We start from the raw sequence: 21,276 nt of genomic DNA, 5'->3' as shown, positions 1-21,276 counted from the left end.
CACAGGATCGTACAGCGAGAGAATCAAAAAGTGAGCAACTGTTGAGATTTAGTGGGATTCGCTTTAGTAGAGATAAAAAGGGTCGCTCCCCAGCCGCCACAAAAGAAGATGCTACTCACCATCAGCAGAGCTGACACTTGAAGATCATACTTTGAACGAGTGGCATGTTCAACGATTACTCACCGCCAGGGATAGTATCTGGTCCTTACCTCAAGTTTTGAATTTGAAGTTACCCACATTACAACATTTGAATATTAAAATTATCCACCTACTTACCCGAAGTCTCCTTCACCTTTATCTTTAAGATATCTCTGCCATGCCTCACAGAACCACTTTTTGGCAATGGATTTAAGTTGTTATAACGGGTAAATTAATTTTGTTCATTTGCTAAGATTGGGTTCTCTACATTTTTATTTTGGACAAAGTTCTTTTTTATTTTGCCTATTTCTGTATTATGCTTCACACAGGTGGTTGAAGTTAGGCTGTAATTCAGGTATGTCTTATATAATTTTCTTGAAATGTCTAGTTTAATTTAAATACAATTGGATTAAATCTGTAAGTGACCTACGATACTCCCTGATCATTCTCATCTCGCCAAAGACTACAGATATGTGTAGTTATGGATATAGCTCAGACATGGCTACACTCATTCCTCATTGAATGTTCAGCACACGTTAGAATAGGAGACTAAAGATATCCCACTTTCACATTCCAGAATGGAAGTACCACAAGACTCCACAGTCTTCCCTTGGTTTTTCAATGGGCCTGTCAAACTTCAGATTGCTTTCAACCTGAAAGCCAATCAGGCCTTACTATCACCCATAGCCTCCAAACAGTGGATAATTTGATAAATAATAATCTATGCATCAATACTGGAAAAACGGATCAAGTGTTATTTAGAACACTTAATCCTATCCTACCTTTGAAATTACAAATTTAGTGGGTACTGTGAGAAACCAGAGGGTGTCTCACCTGCTAGTCCCTGAGGATCGATATCTCTCTCTCTCAGGTGGCCAGGACACGGCCATCACCTTTGAATCCAGACCCTGGGGGTGGACCAGTGGATCACCTGGGTGAGTAGTCTTCGGGGAGCGGGGGTGAGACGCATTATTTCCCCCCTTTTTTGTTCATCTACTTTGTAGGATTTTCCGAAGTCCCAAACCCCTGACCCCTTTTTACACAAACACTGGGCTGAGGAAGAGGGTGACAGAGTAACCAGACTAACTCTCTCACATCGTACTGGACATGTCCCCTTAATAGGGTCAGGCAACGTCAGGCAATTTACACTAAGTGCATACACCCGATACCAGTTACCTCTCCTCACATGAATAAAAGGCAACCCCTAAAGACACACTCGGAGCAAGGCGGAACACGAGAACGAGCAGGACTTCCGGGACAAAAGCAAGCCTATTGGAGCAGAGCAACAGACTAAGGGACGACAGCAGCGGGTCGGAAAACCCCAGAGTTCCCTACTGGAGGTCGTTGCCTCCGAGAGGCCGCGAGAGACACGTGGAGAAGACCAGATCCTACAAGTGAAAACTGCATTGTGTTTCAAGGATGCCAGCGACCCTCCCGGGTGAACGGCAGAGTTGGGGAGGCGAGGCCAAGCCTTTAGTACTAACCTTGACTCGTGAGTTGGAAATCCTAAAGCAAAGAGGAGATGCACACAGCCGGTGAGTTGGCAAGCGACCTGAAAAACAGGTGTGTGTTAAAGTTTGAAATGGCAACATTTTATCACAAGCGAAGGCTGCATGCGTGTGAATGGGACGCAAGGAAAAGCAGACCTGTGAATGAACTTTAAAGTAAAAGACGGCTGCGAGTTCTGCGATACTAAGTAACGGTGTGGTCTGGCGAAAGGAAGTAGCCCACTCAAAAGTCTCAGTGAAAGGTAAATTGTTCAAAGCGAGAAAGCTAATACACAGTTAAAGTGATATGGAAAAGGTAACTCCTAGAAAGGGGAAAGTAAAAGTTGAACTATACCTTTTTGAGTCGAAGTGGTCCTGCAGTGATCTGAAAAGCAAGCAACGCACATTCGAAAAACCTTCAACATCCGAAAGTGGTCTGGGCCCAACAGAGGGAGACCTGAAGTGAAGTAAGCTTGGGAAAGGGACCCCCTTTGCAAGTTTGTGTTGAACTTTATCCTGAGAGGTCTGAGCCCAGCAGAGGTAGACTTACGACAACTGTGTGGTGAGCCCGAAAGAGGGATAGCTTTGTGCACTTTTTGGTTGAAAGATTACTATTGGAATTCGAGAAAAGAGAAACGTGTAAGGCCAGACGGGCCTCGATCCACGTTCCGGAACTGTATTTGTGTTGGAAGCCGAGCCAGAGTGCGTCATCCTGCCTAAAGGGACAGCCTTAATCCGTGAGGTCTAACGTGGGCAGGAGAGTTGGTTCAAGAAAACATCTATAAACACTTGTGTACAGGCACGTTATAAATGCCATATCATATCATAACCACATTTATTTCATTTGAACACTGATCTTTCCTTTTGCATACATTTATCCTTTTTTCACTTTTTTGTAAAAGAGATGGGGCAGGCATTACGTTTTGTTAGCATAGGCCATTTTGATTTGACAGACTCCACTAGGACTGCGTTATTTATTATTTGACTACTCCCATCTTAGTTATCGGGCAGACTAGGAGTTTCTCCAAGCCCAACCATTTCAATAAAGGTTTTACAAACTGTACCCATTTTGTCAGTGCCATACTTGTGATACCATGCCTCCCCTACAGTACCCAACAGGCCAAGTTGATAGGGTAAAACAGAGGAATCTTTCTCGACTTTTACATGTTTTTCACTTCACAAATACCATTAAATTACTCACTTTCCAACATCTACAAATTGTGCACAAAAAGGCCCCAAAGATTGAGCTAGCAAGAGTATTAGTTTTATCTTATCTCAACTACTGCAACAACCACCATCTAGGCCCGAACAAGTCAGTGATGTGCCAAATCTAATACATCCAGAACAGAGTTCCAGAATTATTCTTGGTCTGAAATGGACCATTTCGCCAGGACTTGTACATTTTAAAATATCATTTACATCACTTTGCATCATTCATCGCACATTACACTCCCTAATCCCTCAATACGTATGCCAGAAGTCGCATCAACCAAGAAAAGCCTTGAACAGCAGAGGGAAAATAACTGATACCTTCTAAGTACAAAAGACAACAAGGAGGAAGATCCTTTGCAATTTTGGCTCCAAACAGCTGGAACAAAATGATAAAAGGGCTAAAAAAACTGCCTTCCCACATGTGCAACCCACAGGAGGACACAGGGTTGCTGCATCAGACTATCCCAAACACAAGTAACTTCAATAAAGCGATTGGAAAACTAAACTTCTGTATCCTTTAAACCATGCTTCTCTGAACTGAATTTATTGGCATAATGTGGCCTTGTGCTTTTATTTAATATCGGTATGCCTAGTATTCAGGGGGAACTACTTCATCTGTACTGAACTATCCCTAATCCTTCCCTTTGTGCACATAGAAGCACAAAGGGAAGGTGGCTAGCAAAACAACACATTCCCCAAAATATATATAAAAGGCCAAGAAGACAATATTACTAGAGATTTAAGCATCTCAAGATTGAAAACTCAAGAGAGGGTGGGGAGGCGCTGTTAAAGATGCGTGGTTTAGGATGCGCGAGTGAGGCTGTGCCTCGCTTGAGCTTCTTAAGGGCCTACAATATTCTGTTCTTAATTAGCCCGACCCAACAAGATAAACTGCTTTTAATAGCATTCTTCTACCTGCAGAAGCTGCACTGACCCTGCCTCTTTCCTGTCAACCGGTCATCTTGGGCTGCTGCCCCGGACCGTCCGCTCTGGTCGTGCGTGCGGGCCTCGGAGCTGCGCTCCTGTTGCCGACGTCATAGTGCCCACCAGATCGCTGAAAGAGGACCACACACACCCCTGTATGGTTGAGGAGGCACTGCCATTGTGATGCACGATAGGGGGAAGCGACAGATTAATCCTGCCGGGGCATTGTCACAAAGGGTCGTGTTTGCAGTCTCCTTAAGCGCCCCCCCCCCCCCCAGCCTTCCCGCTGATCTGCTCCTGTGCTCGCCGGGGACTGTGACCGTTGTGGGCCTGTGCCAGTGTACCCGACGCACCTGTGACGGTGTCAAAGCCCTCTGGCTGTCTTTGAGCGAGGCTGCTGGCTTGGTGGGGACTGCTCTGCTCCCTATAATGTTCTGCGCCTACATTTCTACATGGTTTTACTCCCACTCTAGCTTGTGTTGCAATATTTTTGCCTGAAGATTCCTGCGAGTGACCCCCTCCACAGGGCTTTCCTGCCAATGCTAGTGGGACTTTTCCCCCACACCCTCCGACACTGGTACCTGTCACGTAGGATATTGCCTGACGGGGGGAGAGGGGGCAGCAAGCGTGAACTGTCACAGTGATAGGGCTCCTTCATTGACCATCTCCCCCATGCCTGCTGGGTACCATAGCCCTGCCCATCGTGGGGATGCCGGAGTGCTTATCTGGGCCAGATGCTTCCACCGGCCTCCGATCTCCTGGCCTGGGCCATACATGTCACCACATCCGGAGACTGTACCTACTGGACAGTGTGTGTTAGCCCACACATGAACATATGGTACCTTTGTGACGCACCGCAGTTTGACAGCATTTTGACATGTTGGCCTGGGCGAACAGTCCCGACTGACCTGTCCCGGGTGACCTCTGCTTCGGACCGGGGAGTTGACCTTCATGAGGAACCCTTAGCACTCATCCCCAATGTGGTCAAGGACAAACGGAAGTAGTCAAGCACACAGCACAAAATGGAACAATACGTTGAATACTCCTGTGATTGTTAGACCTGCTCCCCCAGATGCTACATTGAAGGGCAAGGACACCCCTCCTGCCACTCAATCCTGAGCGGATGTCATGAGCGCCATTGCGGACTCTAGCAACTCTATGGAGGGGATGACTGACAGCCTCAGCTCTGACATCTTGCGGCTTTGCCACGATCTACAAAAGTTTGCATCCAGAATTGGTGAAGCAGAGCAGCGGCTCTCTGACTCTGAAGATGCCCTTCGAGCAATGGGGTGTCATCTGGCCACGATCACTCAGAAGATGAAGGCCCTCAATGACAGAGTCGAGGATGGTGAGGGACGCTGGCGTAGAAACCATCTCTGTATCCTGGGCATTCCCCAAAAATATGAGGGTCCTAGTATGGAGATTTTCCTTGAAAGTTGGCTGTTGGACCTTATGAAACTAAAGACCCTCTCGAATTTCTTCTCCATAAACCGGGCACACCGGGTCCTGACCGGTCCACGAACTCCTGGGGCATCACCCCGCACCGTGATAGCCAAGCTCGTTAACTATCAAGACCAGGACGCCCTGCTTCAGATGGAGAGAATGAAAGGACCCATAATGTTCAATGGTGCCAGGATCTCCTCCTTTCCCGACTATAATTGTGAGGTCCAGAAAGCCTGCCAGGCCTTTGATCAAGTCAGGAGTCGGCTGCATGCACATGGGGTCAAATGCGCACTCTTCTTTCCAGCTCTCTTGAAAATACATCACAATGCTATGATTCAGGCAGTCTCGGACCCCCAGAGTGTGTGGGTAGAAGCACACCTGGGGAAGGACCCAAAGCGGCACAAGCGAGGGGGTGCTCTCTTGGACGTACGTGACCGACCGCAGCCCGCTGGTGTGCAGACGTCTCAATCACCGGTGGCCTGCTCCCCAACCTGTGTTCCACAGTTGTCATGGAACGCAGGCTGAGCTTCATCCAAATATGGAACCTTACAGTCCTGACGGCCGAGGAGCAGACAGGCCGCGATTATTACCCATTGACATGGGGTTGGACTAGACAAACTGGCCATGATGGGGACGCCCCCCCCCTTCTCTTATCTATTGTTCCTTCCTGTGATCTTTTTTCTTCCTTCTGACCTCATGCACAAAACTATTTGGACACTGCACCTTTTCTTTTTCTTATTAGTTTGGTGACTATTTGGTCACATGTTTGGGTGACGGGTACTTCAAGTTGGGGTGAAGTATGGGGTGGGAGAAAGTTGGGAGGTTGATGAGTGGATGTTGGTTTATGCAGCATGCGTTAATGGCACATGGATGAAGATTGCTGAGACAGCATTTGGGCTGTACTTGGGGCATACACTTAAATCGGGTGCACCGCCCTCAATGTATGGGAGGGGGCGGCTGGGAAGTTAGGGGCCGAAATGATTTTCCTTTTTATGCATTATGCACTGCTGACGTAAAGGTACGACAGTTGGGGGTTGCACTCCGGGTGTATTTGGTGTATGAGGTTATATCTGGACACACTTCCTTCTTTGCGACTTGTTTGGGGCCTATTGCGTGAATCGAAAATGTATGTTGATGTTTTGGAATGTGAATGGCTTGTGTTCCTGGATTAAACAGGACTGGTTCTCCACTTCCTGAACAGGTACTCGCCGGACATGACTCTCCTCCTCGAAATACACATTGCAGGCTCAAACTGCAATTTATGTAGGCGAACTAACAAGAGAAGTGCAACACATGCAGGCTTTTTTAGAGGCTCCCGAGGGGGGCTGGTGCTTATTATAACTATAATTGTTCTTTTATAATGCGCTTAATACCACCGAGTGGTTTCTAAGCCCGGGATCAGGTTTTGAACATGTGTTGCGCTGCATTGGCTTGCTTCCAAGGCAAATACGTTGCCCGTTAACTATTCTTCCTCTCTATTCATAAATAGTTGCCCTTTAGGAGCCCCTATTCCAAACAATACCTAGATTAGTCCTGGTTGTGGAGGAACTGTGGGGGCCCACTGTTGGTATCCTGGCCGTCTATGCCCCTGCACTGTCCATGGATCACCTAGATACTATTCAAAATGTACTACTCTCCCATCAACCCGAGTTGTGGATCTTGGGAGGTGATTTTAATGATGTCATGGACCCGAACATGGATCATACTCCCATTCGGGCTAGGGACCCTGCTGTGCCCACTAAATGGCGCACTTTCACAACAGCTTGTGACCTGTGTGATGTGTGGAAAAAGGCTAATGTGCATGTCAGGGGCTACTCCTTCCACTCTCGAGCACATGCTTCCATGTCTAGATTAGATTACTTCTTTCTTCTGCCACTGAAGGCACACCGGATGTCAGCCAGGTTCCTGGCGAGAGGGATTTCTGAACACTCCCCGCTTCTCATCGAACTGGAGAGCGGCAGACCAAGGCACTGGACGAGGTGGGGATTCAACAATGATTACCTTGGCTTTCCTGATATTTTGTAAGGGATCATGTACAAAACTGAGGAATACTTTACACTTAACACTGGGCCGGTGGACAGTCCAACGATATTCTGGGAGGTGTATGAAGCAGTACTGAGAGGCAAAATGATTCCTGGTCTCTGCAAAACGTGAAGCTCAGTCACAGCAGGTAAGAGAGGCTGAAGTTGCAGCCGAGAACTTGGAGGAAGATTTTCTCCAATAAGTCTCACCTGCCACACAGACTACTTTTGGCAGCTAGGGAAACACTGCACAATATCCAACTGGACAACGCCAGGCAAGCGCATGGTGATAGGTTAAACACAATGTATGAAGCTAGGGGATAAGGCGAAGAAAATGCTGGCCTGGCTGGAGCAGCATGATGAGGGGAGAAGGCATGTCAGGGTAATACTAGATCAAAATGGGGAAGGCCACACAGAAGATTCTGAGATTGCAGAATGATTTGCGCAATAATACAAAACACTATATTGGGCCCCGGTGAGAGCTGAACATGTTGATTGCACCCCGTTTGGGGACATTGGGTTCCCTCGCCTCTCTGCAGACCAGTCTAGCGGGCTCCCAGTGGAGGTATGTAAGAAGACTGGTAAACTGACTGTTCCACACTTGCTTAATCTGTTCCTCCACAGTAGAGAGGAGGGCTCTTTACCTCTCGACCGGAGGCAAGCCACCATAGTCGTTATACCAAAGAAAGACAAACCCCCTAACATGTGCTTCTCTTTTCATCTCATTCCTCTTATAAATGGGGAAAACAAGATACTGTCAGATAGGATACGTAGGAACTCTACCCCCTCCAACCCCGTTTCCTGCACAAACACTTTCAAACGGACAGCCCGCTCTGGTAGAAAACACACTAAGACCCGAGCAGTATACCAGACATGTCCCAATACAATGGTCAGGCGAGGTCAGGCAATTACTGACCATCACTCACACCCGACTTCAATTAAGCTTCCCCACACGGATAAAAGGTGGAGCAGGAAAGCACACTCTGAGCGAGGGAAAGCACACGAAGAGACAGCAGTTTCGAGAGGGCAGCTGAACAAAAGAAGAAAGACGGCAAACCAGGAAGGGATTGCAAGAAGGGAATTTCACTAGACCTTTCCGACAGGAAACCGTTACTTTCAAGAGTCCTCGAGATTAGAAAGCGTAAGACCAGGAAACCAGGCTAAAGAATCCTGTATTGTGTGTCGAAGATACCAGGGACCCTCCTGCGTCACTGATCAAGACAGGGAGAAGCAGAATCTGCCATGGTACCATCCATGGCTCCAAGAACAAAGCAGCCTCTGTGAAATCAACACAGCCATTGAGTTGGGGAAGACAGATACAAGACTGGTCTGTGTTGAAGCCAAGGTTGCAAGCTGCAACATTGTATGGCGAGCGCTGGAATAAGCATTGTTAAAAAGAGTGTTATAAAAAGGCGCAAGTAAAAGCTGAACTGCCAATGAATGTTTGAACTTTGAAAAGCAAGATAAGATACCTTTGACAGAGTGGTACGGCACTGCGTGGGTGCTCAATCGAAGGTCCCTGCAAGGTATCCAGCTGAGAAGTGGCAGAAGTGAAAGTTAAAGGGTTGTATTAAGAAGAGAACAAAGAATTGTGAATCAAAGTCGTCATGCAAGGGGTCAAGCAAAATCACACGCAGTTGAAAATCTTAGATACATTTGGACTGAGCCTGGCGGAGGGGGACCCTGGGTGAACAGTGAATCACCAGAGAAGTTGTGCATATGAGAATCCTGAGGAGAAAGGAACCCTGGACTAAGACTTTGAATGGCAAAGAGACTTTGTCACAGAAGGTCCTAAAGCTGAGATTTTTAACTGCATCCCTGTGCTAAGACAAGCCAGAGTATGTGCTACGCTCGAGCGTGCCACCTTGTCCCGTGCTGAAAACACAGGGAAGGGAAGCTAATGGCTCAACTATCCTGACATATCATTTCTTGAACACTTTTCTTTTGGATAACATTGTTTCCCACACCATTTGTATTTAGAAGTAAGGATTGGCAATAGGTGTATTAGCATAGGTCCTTTTATTTTGACAAGACACCACTAGGACTGCCTTATTGTGATAGTTGTAGCTTGCTCCCATCTTAAGACTTAGTATTAGATAGGCGTTTTTCAAACCCAATTGAAATTCAATAAACACTTGAACTGTGGTCACTTGTGTCTGTCTTACTGTTTGATACCATGCCTTCCGTACACAGACCAGTGTGTTTTTTTGGCAGACAAATCCACCTGCATGAATATCAGGTACCACCCCCATTGGACGATGGACCGTGCTTCGGTTCTTCCTGAACCCCTTGTACTCCTTGCCATAGACTTTGAAAAAGCATTGACTCTGTCTTGTCTGAGCATCTGTGAGGGGGTAGTGGCGGGGATGGGTTTTGGGGAGATGTTTATTTGCTGGGTTAAACTCTTGTACTCCGCCCCTGTTGCTGGGGTGAAGTTAAACAGGGTAATATCTAGAGCCTTCCCCTTGGAGCTGGGGACCCGGCAGGGCTGTCCACAATGCCCCCTTTTGTTTACGATTGCTATTGAACCACTGGCTTTCCGGCTTTGCACAGATCTGACGTGCAGGGGGTTATGTTGGCCAACCGGACACAAGAACAGGGTCTCCCTCAATGCGGACAAACTTTTAATATTTCTGGGTAGCCCAGGGGTCCCTTGTCCCACTGTAACCCAATGTCTCTGAGACAGTGAAGTAGTTACTGGACTTACTGGCATAAGTCATTTCTGTTCCCGGTAAAGGGGGTGACCAGGCGATTCCTCCCGACTGCCCTGATCACATCTCACGGACAGACTTCCGATACCAAGGGGTTCACATTGGTCTTGATCCATTGTACTTTCTCTCTCGTAATCTATATCCCGTTACAGATCGGTTTCTGGAAGATGTGAGACGCTGGCAAACCCTCCCAATAACACTTCTTGGAAAGGCTTATGTTGCCTAGATATCTCTATGTCCTCCAATTCATTCAAACATGTTCCAATTACTGCACAGATTCAAGTGCTTGAGGTTCAGGTATCTTGATTCTGTCTCACATACGTCAGAACTGTAAAAACAGGTAGAAACTACTAGGTCTTCACCTGTGGCAGGATTGTACAAGCTTTCAGGATTAGGCCCAGAGAGGGTGCGACACAGAGAGAAGAGTGGGGTCCTCAACAGCAGAGCAGAGAACTCGACCCCTCTCACTCACTAACAAACACTCAAGTGAATCCCACCAGCATATACATAATTAGAGAGCTTTTCAATAACAGGTGGCAGTTAAGTCACAGGCTTGTAGAAACAGACTCACAGAGGGTACTCACCAGCAGACCCCCATGCTGTCGCAGGACCTCCTGGACCCCCACCCAGTTCTTTGTAGACAGCATCTCATGAACACAACGGAGGGAGAAGGATGTAGACAGGTCCATCTCCCCAACTATCAGAGCCAGCTCAGAAGCAGCTTTAAGAGAAGCTAAGTCTCCCTTCTTGGCCAACACCTTTGCAGCATCATAGGTGGAAGCAGCTCCCAAGTAGCTAATGAATAAAAGAAAACACCAGATGTTCAGACATTCAATTAATCGTAAACCCTATAATTCACTTACTTTCAAATTAGCAAGACCCACTATGCAGTTGTAGGTTGGCCACAAAGGGATTACAAGTCCTTAGGCATTTGGAGAAATATATTTGCAATTCAGAGTGTAAGCTGGTCATCTGGGAGAAAATATCAAATTGGCATTAACAGTCCTTTTCATGAGGCTGAAGTGCTAGGGAGAGCACAGCTTGATATCAGTGAGTGAGGTATGTTTGGGCTTTGATGTTTCAGTACATCAGACAGCTACACCCGTTCTCAGAGCAGGGGGGCCCACAATGTAGGAAGTAAAGCCCTTCAAATATGCATATCATAACACAGGAACCTTTACTGAAAAGGGAAGGTTTCATCAAATTAAATCTGTGTGAATCTCAGACCTGGTTCCAGTTTTCTGGTTCAGTTCCAACATCAGCAATGCGTGGCTTACTCTTACAAATTCCAATTATTAACCCTCATCCTTCCTCATTCTTCTGCAAATTACTCTTTGCTCCATGCCAATCTACCAACTCTCAACATTGCAAGATACCACACTGTTCCAAAGGGGAGCATCTTGATGTATATGATGTTCTGTTATGTGTGGTCTGTAAGAGTGGAGAACTCCACTTGCTGTAGGCATTGGTCGCATTAGTCTGTAGTCTAGTATACGAGTGCAGCGATGCTGTGGTCCATCAATCTGTTACATGGTAAATATACATGTACCACTATACACAAATGCTCATACATCTTAACTTTTGAACAGATTAGCTGGCACTTATTTTGAGGACATACCATTTAGCGGCCATGGAGTAATGGCCATCCTTCTCCAGCACTGCTGCCCAGGTAGTGTAAAGGTCTCTCAGGACAGGGTCCTCTGGAAGCAGCCTGGCTTTGGCAACTGCTATCGCTTCTCTGATGGGGACACAAAAGATGGTTATTTTTACAGGACATTATTGAAGCGGTTTACATTCCACCTTCCAGTGTGTCTACCTCACAGTCGAGGGCACAGAAGCAGGAGAAAATAACTGAGTGATACCATACTTGTTTCTAAGGCTGCAACTTGTGAGGGCTTGCTATTGGATTTTCCTAGGATTTCATAACCAGCTGTCCTGCAAGCTGCAACTTGCCTGTATTTGTTTTTTGGACCTCTACTTATAACCCCAAAGCTACAGGTTCAACTGCAATCAGGGATGCCTCTAGCAACTTTGTTATTGGATCCAACTTGTTCTTTGATACCCAGCTGAACCTTTGGCCTCATCTTTGGTAGTCAGACGCCAGTTATCGATAGGTGGTGCTCGGTCCATTTTCCACCCTTACTCAAGCTCTGCCATACAGCTTTGAAATCTATCCTGGACATGAGCATTTCTTGAATGTGGCACATGGAGATGGCACATATGTGCTTCAGACATGCAGCAATGGGAGATCATACCACAACCCTGTACCACTTTATAGTGTCACTGCCGAACAGCAGATGTAGGCTCTTGCCAAGCAGACCTGCCAATGCACTGCACATCTCTGCTGCTTACCTCTCCCACTTAGCCACACCTATTCCATCTACCACCAGAACAAAGGACAGCTTACTGCCTAAAAAGTATTTAGAACTTCAATGCTAAGTTTGCGGTCACATCTGATTCAAATCATTGCCAAGACAAGCCCTCCGGGGTTCTCTTCTGGCTGCATGGATGAGAAAACTCTTTCCTTCTATCACTGCTGTCAGACATTAATTCACTTTGCTGTTAGCCTGCTGCAGCCCACTGGCTACGCAGATGTTTAGATTTCCTTCTCACGTCGCGATCTTTTGGGCAAAATCCTTCCAGTAGCCATCTTTTATTGGCTGGGCTTGCATTATTCCGCTATAAGGAAAGTCTTCAAACTTTGGCTTTCATTTGTTGCTTATAAAGTTACATTATTCATATGTGTTTAGTAGAACATGTTGCATTCGGCATTCCCGAGCACTTGTACAGTCGGTGAGTGTTCCAAATATGGAAATCTGATCTTTGTTCAGTTATCTAATAAGCAGATACCTATACTGTCAGTCCGAAAAAGGTCAACCGGGGAGAGTTCTACCTATTTTTGGACCTGATCTGTCAGCTGAGAGGAGAGTGGTTCTGATATGGTTGGCTGGGGTGTGAAGGCTGTGCTTCGGTTTCCCTAACTGCAATAACAGGAGCACATAAACATTGCTATGACAATTACAAAAAATGACCTTCATTCAATTAACAGTCTGTAGTTGTCCCCTCCTTCCCAACATTTTGAGAAGGCTCTGTATACTGTTTTTAACTCTTTATTTTACTTTACAGTGTACTAGTAATACTGGTCTTACTGTGTTTGAAGTGTCGGTGCTCTATAGCCGGAGCACCCCAAAGTAAATGTACATGCGTTAGTAGTGTGTGTTTAGAGATTGAGTTGTCCAAGGCCTAAATAAATGTAACTGCATTTTTATAAATGTACTACTAACTTGTATTAAGGGTGCTCTGTATGTGCTTAATGGAACCCTTTCTCCACTCTCACACTAAGTCTAACCATGATTGCTCAGTCACACTACCTTCATAGAGATTGCCTGGAAATTAGTATTTCCCTATTCACCAGCATAGGGTAGCCCCTTAGAATCTATCCACAGGGTTGATTCTGAAAATCCATGTTGACTCCACATAGTAACACTCATGTTTGGTTTACCCTTGATGCCCAGTAAAACAACATGCCACAGTAAAAAAATATATATCCAGACTGGCTCGCTCATTTAGGCCCGCCTAGCCAAGTAAGGAACAAGTTACTTACCTATAACTCCTGTACTCAGGAATTGGTATCTTTATTGGATTCACGTTGTGATGAATCTGATGGGGTCATCACTTCTCTCCTGGTGGTTACCTCTCCCCATGTGGCCAGGGGACAGCAGCCGCTACCTGATCCTGAACCTGGAGGCGGTTATTTGAAGGAGGATCACATGGGGGAAGGTGTCCCTCGCGGGTAGGGGGGCATGTTGCGACATCATCGGAAGAGGCATGGTATGTCCCTTTCTCGTTTGAGGATTCCCCTACCATTCCCCATAATGGTATATTGTCATCCCTCCCCTTTCCAACCTAAGAAAGGCACTGAAGACATCTTCCCAATGTCTGCAGACAAAATATCAAGGACAAGAAGTTATCAGAAACAGACTTATTTTCATAAATGTGAAAATACAGTAACAAGGAAGATGAGCTGAGTAATGAAGAGTAATAAGGGCCTGGAGTGCAGGCTGCGCTCTAGTTGTTAAAGAAAGCTACCTGAAGCCGGGAAATTTAAACCGGCACAACAGCTGCTGCAGAGAGGCAGGCTGGAGAATGCTACCTCTTTCTCCCTCAGTGCTGACCAAGGAACCGTAGGCTGGAGTGGTGTCCGTGGAGTAAAGCGGCTTTCCGACAAGGAAAAAGAAAGACTGCAGGAGCAGCGAGGACGCCAGAAGCATATGGAGAGCTTCAGGGCGTTCACCGGTACTACAAGGAAGCCTCCAGTGAACCGAAGACCTGAGAGACACGGAGCAGAGAAGCAGAAGCCGTGAGAGGCCATGAAGCTGCTAAGCAGAGGTGGTGAGAAAAGGCAGGCTGCCACCGGCCTGCAGCAGGAGAACCGACATACGACAGCCAAAGCCGGTGAGTCCAGCCAAGGGAAGCAGAGACACCTGGGCGTATAGGCAAGCTTGCCAAACACAAATAAATACAAATTAAGCAAATAAGCAGGAACAAGCTAATTAAATTCTCTTAGGAGGCATAACAAAACATACAGAAAAAGCTGTCAAGTTTGGGAGTGTGCAAAAGACCTATGGGAGAAACCCTGGCAGGATAATATAGCCGGAGAATTCAAGACAGGACAATAAAGATGTACGAAACTGTCAAGTCTGTAAAGGTATGCAGTACATATGGGAGGAAAGTCCTGGCAGAAGATTATGCCAGGCGGATTTAGGATGGAACGAAATGAAAACGTGTAGCTATCAAGGTTGTAAGTGTGTATCGGACCAATGCAAGTTACAAGAATTTGCTTATGAGAAAAGTCCTGGCAGAAAATACAACAGGCAGGTTAAAAGCTGCAAGATCATGTATATGTATGAGAAAAGCCATGGTAAGAAAGTATACCAGGCAGGTTCAAGTCAGAAGAGGATGGCAGTCTGGCAGAAGGGATGCAAACTAGGAATGCCGTCTTCCAGGAGAGAAATTATAAGGAGGCTCTGTGAAGAGGCTCCTGTGGAGGTCCCATTAGCTTTGAGAGGACCACATTGACTTCCCTCACAAAACAGCTCCTTGAGGAATTCCTTCACCAACCTATGTGACCAGAGAGAAGGCCAATTTGTGGTATGTGGTTGCGCTAAATGGCTGCCAAATGCACGCACCTTGATAGACGAGTGGGCTAAGCCAGCTTTTGCTAAAGACAGGAGGTATGGCAAGACTTGAGCAGCCGGAACCTGTAACAGATATAGGTGATGAGTTGCACACCATATGGCAAAACATCTTGTAAGGAAGCCATGGTATCAAACAGTAACACAGACACAAGTGACCACAGTTCAAGGGTGTTTATTGAACTTCAATTGGGTTTGAAAAACGCCTATCTAATCCGAAGTCTAATGATGGGAGCAAGCTACAACCATCAAATAAGAACGTAGTCCTAGTGGTGTCTTGTCAAAATAAAAGGGTCTATGCTAATAAACCTATTACCAATCCTTACTTCTAAATACAAATGCTGTGGGAAACAATGTTATACAAAAGAAAAGTGTTCAAGTAATGATATGTCAGGATAGTTAAGCCGTTAGCTTTCCTTCCCCACGTTTTCAGCACGGGACAAGGTGGCACAGTTTAGATTAGCACATACTCTGGCTTTTCTAGCACGAGGATGCAGTTAAAAATCTCAGTATCGGGGCCTTCTGTGCCAAAGTCTCTGCCATTCAAAGTATCTTACTTCAGAGGGCCTGATACGACAAACATTCAAAGTTCCTTTCTCGTCAGGATTCTCGTATGCACAACTTCTCTTGCGATTCCCTTTTAACCCTGGGTCCCCCTCTGCTGGGCTCAGACCCACTTTAACACAAACTTTCAATTAGTCTCCCTCTGTCGGGCTTGGACCAATATATCTTGTTTTTCCAAACTTTCTTTACTAAGACTTTAGACTGTGACCAGGATTTTGCTTGACCCGTCGCAGGACCACTTCGATTTACAATTCTTTACAACTCTTTATATTTCACTTTTGCCACTTTTCAGCTGGATACATACAGATACCTTCGATTGGGCACACACGCAGTGCCAAACCACTCTGTCAAAGCTATTGAATCTTTTCCTTTCAAACTTCAAACACTCATTAGTAGTTGAACTTTACTTGCATGTTTTATCACACTTGTTTTAACAATGTTTGTTCCGTGCTCTCGCCAAACAATGTTGCTGCTTGCAACCTAGGCTTCAACACAGACCGCTCTTGCATCGGTCTCCCCAACTCATCTGCTGTGTTAATTTCACTGATGCTGCTTTGTTCTTGAAGCCAAGGACGGTACCACGGTGGCTGCTGCTTCTCCCCACCTTCATTAATGACGCGGGAGGGCCCTGGGTATCTTCAACACACAATACAGGATTCTTCAGACTGGTTTCCTGGTCTTCCGCTTTCTAGTTTTGAGGGGTCTTGAAAGTAACAGTTCCTTGTTGGAAAGGTCAAGGGAATGTCCCTCTGTGCAATCCCCCGGTCTTTCTTCTCTCATCCAGCTGCTGTCTCAAAACTGCTGTTTCCTGGTATGCTTTACCTCGCTCAGAATGTGCTCTCGTGCTCCGCCTTTTAGCTGTGTGTGGGAAGTTTAATGGTAGTCAGGTGTGAGTAATTGTCAGTAATTGCCTGACCTCGACTGACCAATTCATTTGGACATGTCAGGTACACAGCTTGGGTGTAATCTGTTTTCTCTCATAGCGGGCTGTACGTGTGAAAGTGTTTGTGTTGTGAAGGGGGACGAGTTTCTAAGTATCCTATCTGGTAGAATGGGGTAAAGGTGTTACAGGGCAGGGGATGCCACATCTCACCATCCGGCGTCCCTCTCCCCGAAGACCCTTCACCCAGGAGATCCTCCTGCACGGGTCCACCCGCAGGAACTGGATCCAAAAGCGATGGCCATGTCCAGCCACCTGGATGACTGATCCTCGCAGACTAGTGGGCGAGACACCTTCTGGTTTCTCACAGTTTCCACTTGCTCCTATAGCAGGACAGCGTAGATTGTGCTCTTGCTCTGGCTAGGATTTGTTTGCAGTCTGGAGGCAGCGGACTGCTTCCAAATTGTAGGGCTGCAGGAGCCAAGCGGTCAAGTTGATGGATGCTGGGTCGTGTTGCAGAACTGACCCGGCGTCTGTAGAAAGCAGGTGGGAGAAAGGAGGCAATGTGACGTACAGAGCCACTGACAGGTGAAGCAGGTCCAAGTACCAAATCTGCCGGTGCCATGCTAGGCACTTCAGGATCACAGTGCAGCGGTTCTGTTTAAGTTTACTGAGAACTCGAACTAATGGCGGGATCAGAGGAAAAGCGTAAAGGAAAAGTCGCTCCAAGTGGAGTGAGAACGCATCCCCCAGATCCTCCTTCTGGGGAAACAGACTCACAAACTTAGTGCATTTCTGTTGGTCGCTGTAGCGAACAGGTCGATCTCCAGTTTCTCCTACTTGGCGAAAAGACAGAGAGCTTTAGCTCTGGTGAAGTTCACATTCGGGCCAGGAGCAGAGTTCCCTGCTGAGTGAATCTGCAAACGTATTGTGGATTCCTGGTAGATGGAAGCGAATCAGAAACATGCCATGCGCCAGCGCCCATTTCCACAGCGTCTCTGCAGAGCGATTCGGAGCACGGACCCCCCCGACCCCCGCTTGTGGATATAGAACATGGTGGTGGTGTTGTCTGTGAAGATATGAACCACCATGTTTTGTGGCTGGGGTCTGATGGACTTCAGGGCCCAGAACACTACCCACAACGGCAGGTCATTGAGGTGAAGGGCTTTTTCTTCTGTTAACCCCTGGCGTGGCACTGTCCTGTGTGGGATCCCCAACTGTCCAGGAATGCATCCGTGGTAACGGACCTGATGCGTTGGAAGGCAAAAGGTGTGAGGTTGAGACAATGACTCCACCATTGGACAGCTTGGCGAAAGGAAGCGTGAGGAGAAGATTGCCCTCCCAGGACCCTGAATACAGGAGTCTAGGAACTCTTGAAGAGGCCTCATCTGAAACCTGCATTGAGGGATAAATGCCATGCAAGATGACGTGCCCAGGAGCGACATGAAGGAGTGGACTGATGTGATGTGATTGGTAGTTCTGACAGATGCTGGACCTCGTGCAGTATTGTTTTCCCCCTCTTCTCCGAAGCGTGGCAAGACATGCAAGAGTGTTGAGGTGTGAACCCAAGAACAGTGAGTTTTGAGCAGGCTGCAAGCATGACTTTGCAAGTTTCCCTGAGAACCCCAGAGGCGTTAGATACTGGATGGAATCTTCAGTGTCCTGCGTCTCTAGTGGTAGAGATGGAGCGCGCACCAGCCAGTCGTCCAGATACAGGTAAACGTGAACACCTGAACAACGGAGTTGGGCCGCCACTGCAGCTAGGCATTTTGTGAACACTCTTAGTGCTGGCTTTAATCCAAAGAGCAGGGCCTTGAATTTTTGTTTCCTTGAACTTGAAATCGGAGGAAGCGCCTGTGCCGCTGATGAATGCAGATATGGAAATAAGCATCCTTTAGGTCTAGAGAGGTGAGGAAGTCCCCTTCTTTCAGCTGGTACAGGATGTGTTGTAGCGTCACCATGCAAAACCTTTGAGATGTGAAGAATTTGTTGGGTCACCGGAGGTCCCCATCCTCCTGACTTTTTCCTGACCAGAAGTATCTGTTGAAATCTTGTTTACACTATGTCCATGGCAATGGAGATGGAATGATCAGATGCTGCTTCCCCTTCATGCAGCAGTGGCAGTGCCTCATCCCACTTGTCATCAGGGAGAAAATCCAGTGTTGGTCCCAGTTTGAACCTTAGTTCACAGGCATAACGCGAGAGAATAGCAAGAGCGTTAGCCACCTTTATTGTCATTGCGGCTGTAGATATGACTTTCCAAAAGAGTCTGTTTTCCATCTGTCTGGAGGCACCATACAGGGAGAGAAGGGATTGGCAGAATGCTTACGGGCTACTGCAGAAACAACAGAGTCTGGGCGGGGTTGTGTGTGCATTCATTTGGGTTTTCGTCAAAGCGACCCTTCTTAGAGAATGGGTTTCTGATGACAAGGAGGCCAGCCTTATAGATATCTTCCAGCACTGGAATGGCCACCATTAATTTCCTGGAAGATTGCCATAGCTGTCAAAGGAAACTTTCCCTTTTCTGTTCTTCAGGTAGAATAGCAAAAAGCTTTGCAGCTAATGTAATGAGGGCATGGAAGGAGGCAATCTCGTCTGGGAGTGAATCTCTTGGCGGTAGGTCTGCTGGCTTACCGTAACCTGGCACCAGATATTCAAACTCTTTTGTGCAGTGGGTGCCTGGGCAATCATCCAATGGATAGTCATCAGCGTCGGTGCCTGTATCTGTGACGGTGGTAAAGGTAGAACCCCTGAAGCGGTCTCGAGGGCAGGGGAGGAGCTAGGCCTTCCCTTGTAGTGAACTCACAGGGTTGCACTAGAGGAGGTAATGGTGCCGCCGGAAGTCGATGCAGGAGCTCCGAAACTAGTGTTTGTAGTGTTGACATCTCTCAAACCAGAATGTATATCCTTTGGGACAGGAGGCCTTGGAGAAGACTGAGGTGCCACAGCATGAGCTTGAGTGGAATCTTACGATATGATATGGCATTTATAACGCGCCTATACACAAGTGTTTCAAGGCGCGACGAGGCAAGGGAGGGGGAACAGAGGGAGGGAAGACAGACAACGATCTTACTAGGCCAAGTGTCATTCAGATTGCGCAAGTGCATGGGAAGGGGGAAAGGGAAAAGTGCGGGGGAAAGGGGAGGGGAAAGTGCAGTACATGGGATAATAGAATAAGTTAAATAAACAAAACGGCCAGCTGGTGACAAGTGCAAGGTAAGTGCAGACATAAGTGCTGGTAGTAGGGACAGTAGGGATACAGAAAACAGTCCCATGGTGCAGGGGTTGCCAGGAAGGCAGTGCTGGTGTACAACTGGCAGGGCCTGGGACCGAGATCAGAAGGGTGGCCAGGTAACCAGTGCAGTTTCAGCCAGGAATTCAGCAGGGGAGAGGGGGAAAGAAAGCAGAAGCAAAGAGGAAGGTTTTAAGATGCTTCCAGAACCAGAGATTGTTCTCCTCAAGTTTCAGGGAGGCAGGGAGGCTGTTCCAGAGGGAGGCCCCAGCAAAGAGATAGATCTACCACCAACTCGCTTGGTGAAGCGACTGACCCTGAGGGAGTTGGAGGCGGATGAGCGAATAGCTCGAGAAGGAAGATATTTAGAGAGTTGAAGGTATTGAGGCCCCAGAAGGCCTTGTGGAGAATGCAGAGGGTTTTGAACTTAATCCTCGCTGCCACTGGGAACCAGTGCAGAGATTTCAGTCCTGGAGAGATACGATCCCTGGGCTTGAGGCCATGGACAAGTCTCGCAGTCCTGTCCTGGATGAGTTGCATGGGGCGAAGAGTAGAAACAAGCAGCTTTAGATAGAGGCTGTTGCAATAGTCCAGCCTAGAGAGAACCAGAGCTCTGGAGACAGTGAGCTTTTGGGGGAAGGAGAGGAAAGGAAGAATACCTCTGAGGAGGTGCAGTTGGTAGTGCGACTTCTTAGAGACGTCAGAGATGTGAGGAGAGAAGGAGAGTGTGGAGTCAAAGATGACGCCAAGGTTTTTAGCCTTGCAGGTGGGAGCAGGAAGAGGGCCAAAAGAAGCCGGCCAGAGAGTGGCAGGAAAGAAGGGAGCAGATGTGCCAATGAGAATCTCCGTTTTACTGGCATTAAGGCAGAGATCCATTGGCGGTGCACCACTCCTTGAGGAAGGTAGAGGAAGGTAAAGGAAGGTCTTGTTTTGTTGGACCTGGTGGAGGCATGCTAACAGGAGGTGCATCATCTCCTTCCTTGTTTTCTGAAGACACCACCTCCAAAACCTCCATGTAGGAATCAGCACCCTGCTCTAGTAGTTGTGCTGGAGGGGCCATGGACGGACAGGGAACTGCAGGAGGTTCATAAGGAGCCAGTGTAAACAGTGACTGAGCACAAGTTGGCCTGGGGAGGTACAATGATGCGAACGGGACCTCCCTGTCCACAGCAACTCCCTTTGGGAACATGGAGACCAAAGGCCTTTGTACAGGCGTTGACGATGAGGCTTGGTGATGGCGTAGGTCTGGATGGCAATGAAGTTGAAGATTTGGTTGTTGACTAAGTGGTCAACTGGACAAAAGCAATGGTTTCGCTAGTTGACGTAGTTGCCTCTGTCGTCTACTAGGTGGTTGACAGAGTCATCGACGGGTTGGCCGCCAAAGAGGATTTCAATGTACAGAAGGATTTGGGCCGACTGTGTTGTCGTCGACGATGATGGCATCGATGATGGAACTGTAGTCGTGGACG

The 21,276-nt window shown here is 47.3% G+C and overlaps 1 protein-coding gene across 2 annotated transcripts in view; it reads right to left on the bottom strand.

Annotated features, from left to right (window-relative positions):
• Nucleotides 1-21,276, bottom strand: part of GEMIN5 (gem nuclear organelle associated protein 5) — a 1,331,385-nt gene that overhangs the window by 237,805 nt on the left and 1,072,304 nt on the right. For both annotated transcript variants that reach the window (XM_069653955.1, XM_069653956.1), the window contains exons 23-24: nucleotides 11,555-11,674; nucleotides 10,521-10,731 (exon numbers count right to left, since the gene is read on the bottom strand). In XM_069653955.1, the coding sequence (XP_069510056.1) occupies nucleotides 10,521-10,731; nucleotides 11,555-11,674 (331 nt within the window). The remainder of the gene's footprint in view (nucleotides 1-10,520; nucleotides 10,732-11,554; nucleotides 11,675-21,276) is intronic.

Source organism: Ambystoma mexicanum, chromosome 3q (genome assembly GCF_040938575.1).
Source record: "Ambystoma mexicanum isolate Mex_15411 chromosome 3q, UKY_AmexF1_1, whole genome shotgun sequence".
NCBI classification, from domain to species: domain Eukaryota; kingdom Metazoa; phylum Chordata; class Amphibia; order Caudata; family Ambystomatidae; genus Ambystoma; species Ambystoma mexicanum.
Note: the sequence above shows the minus strand (reverse complement) of the source record. Positions and strands in the feature narration are given on the sequence as shown.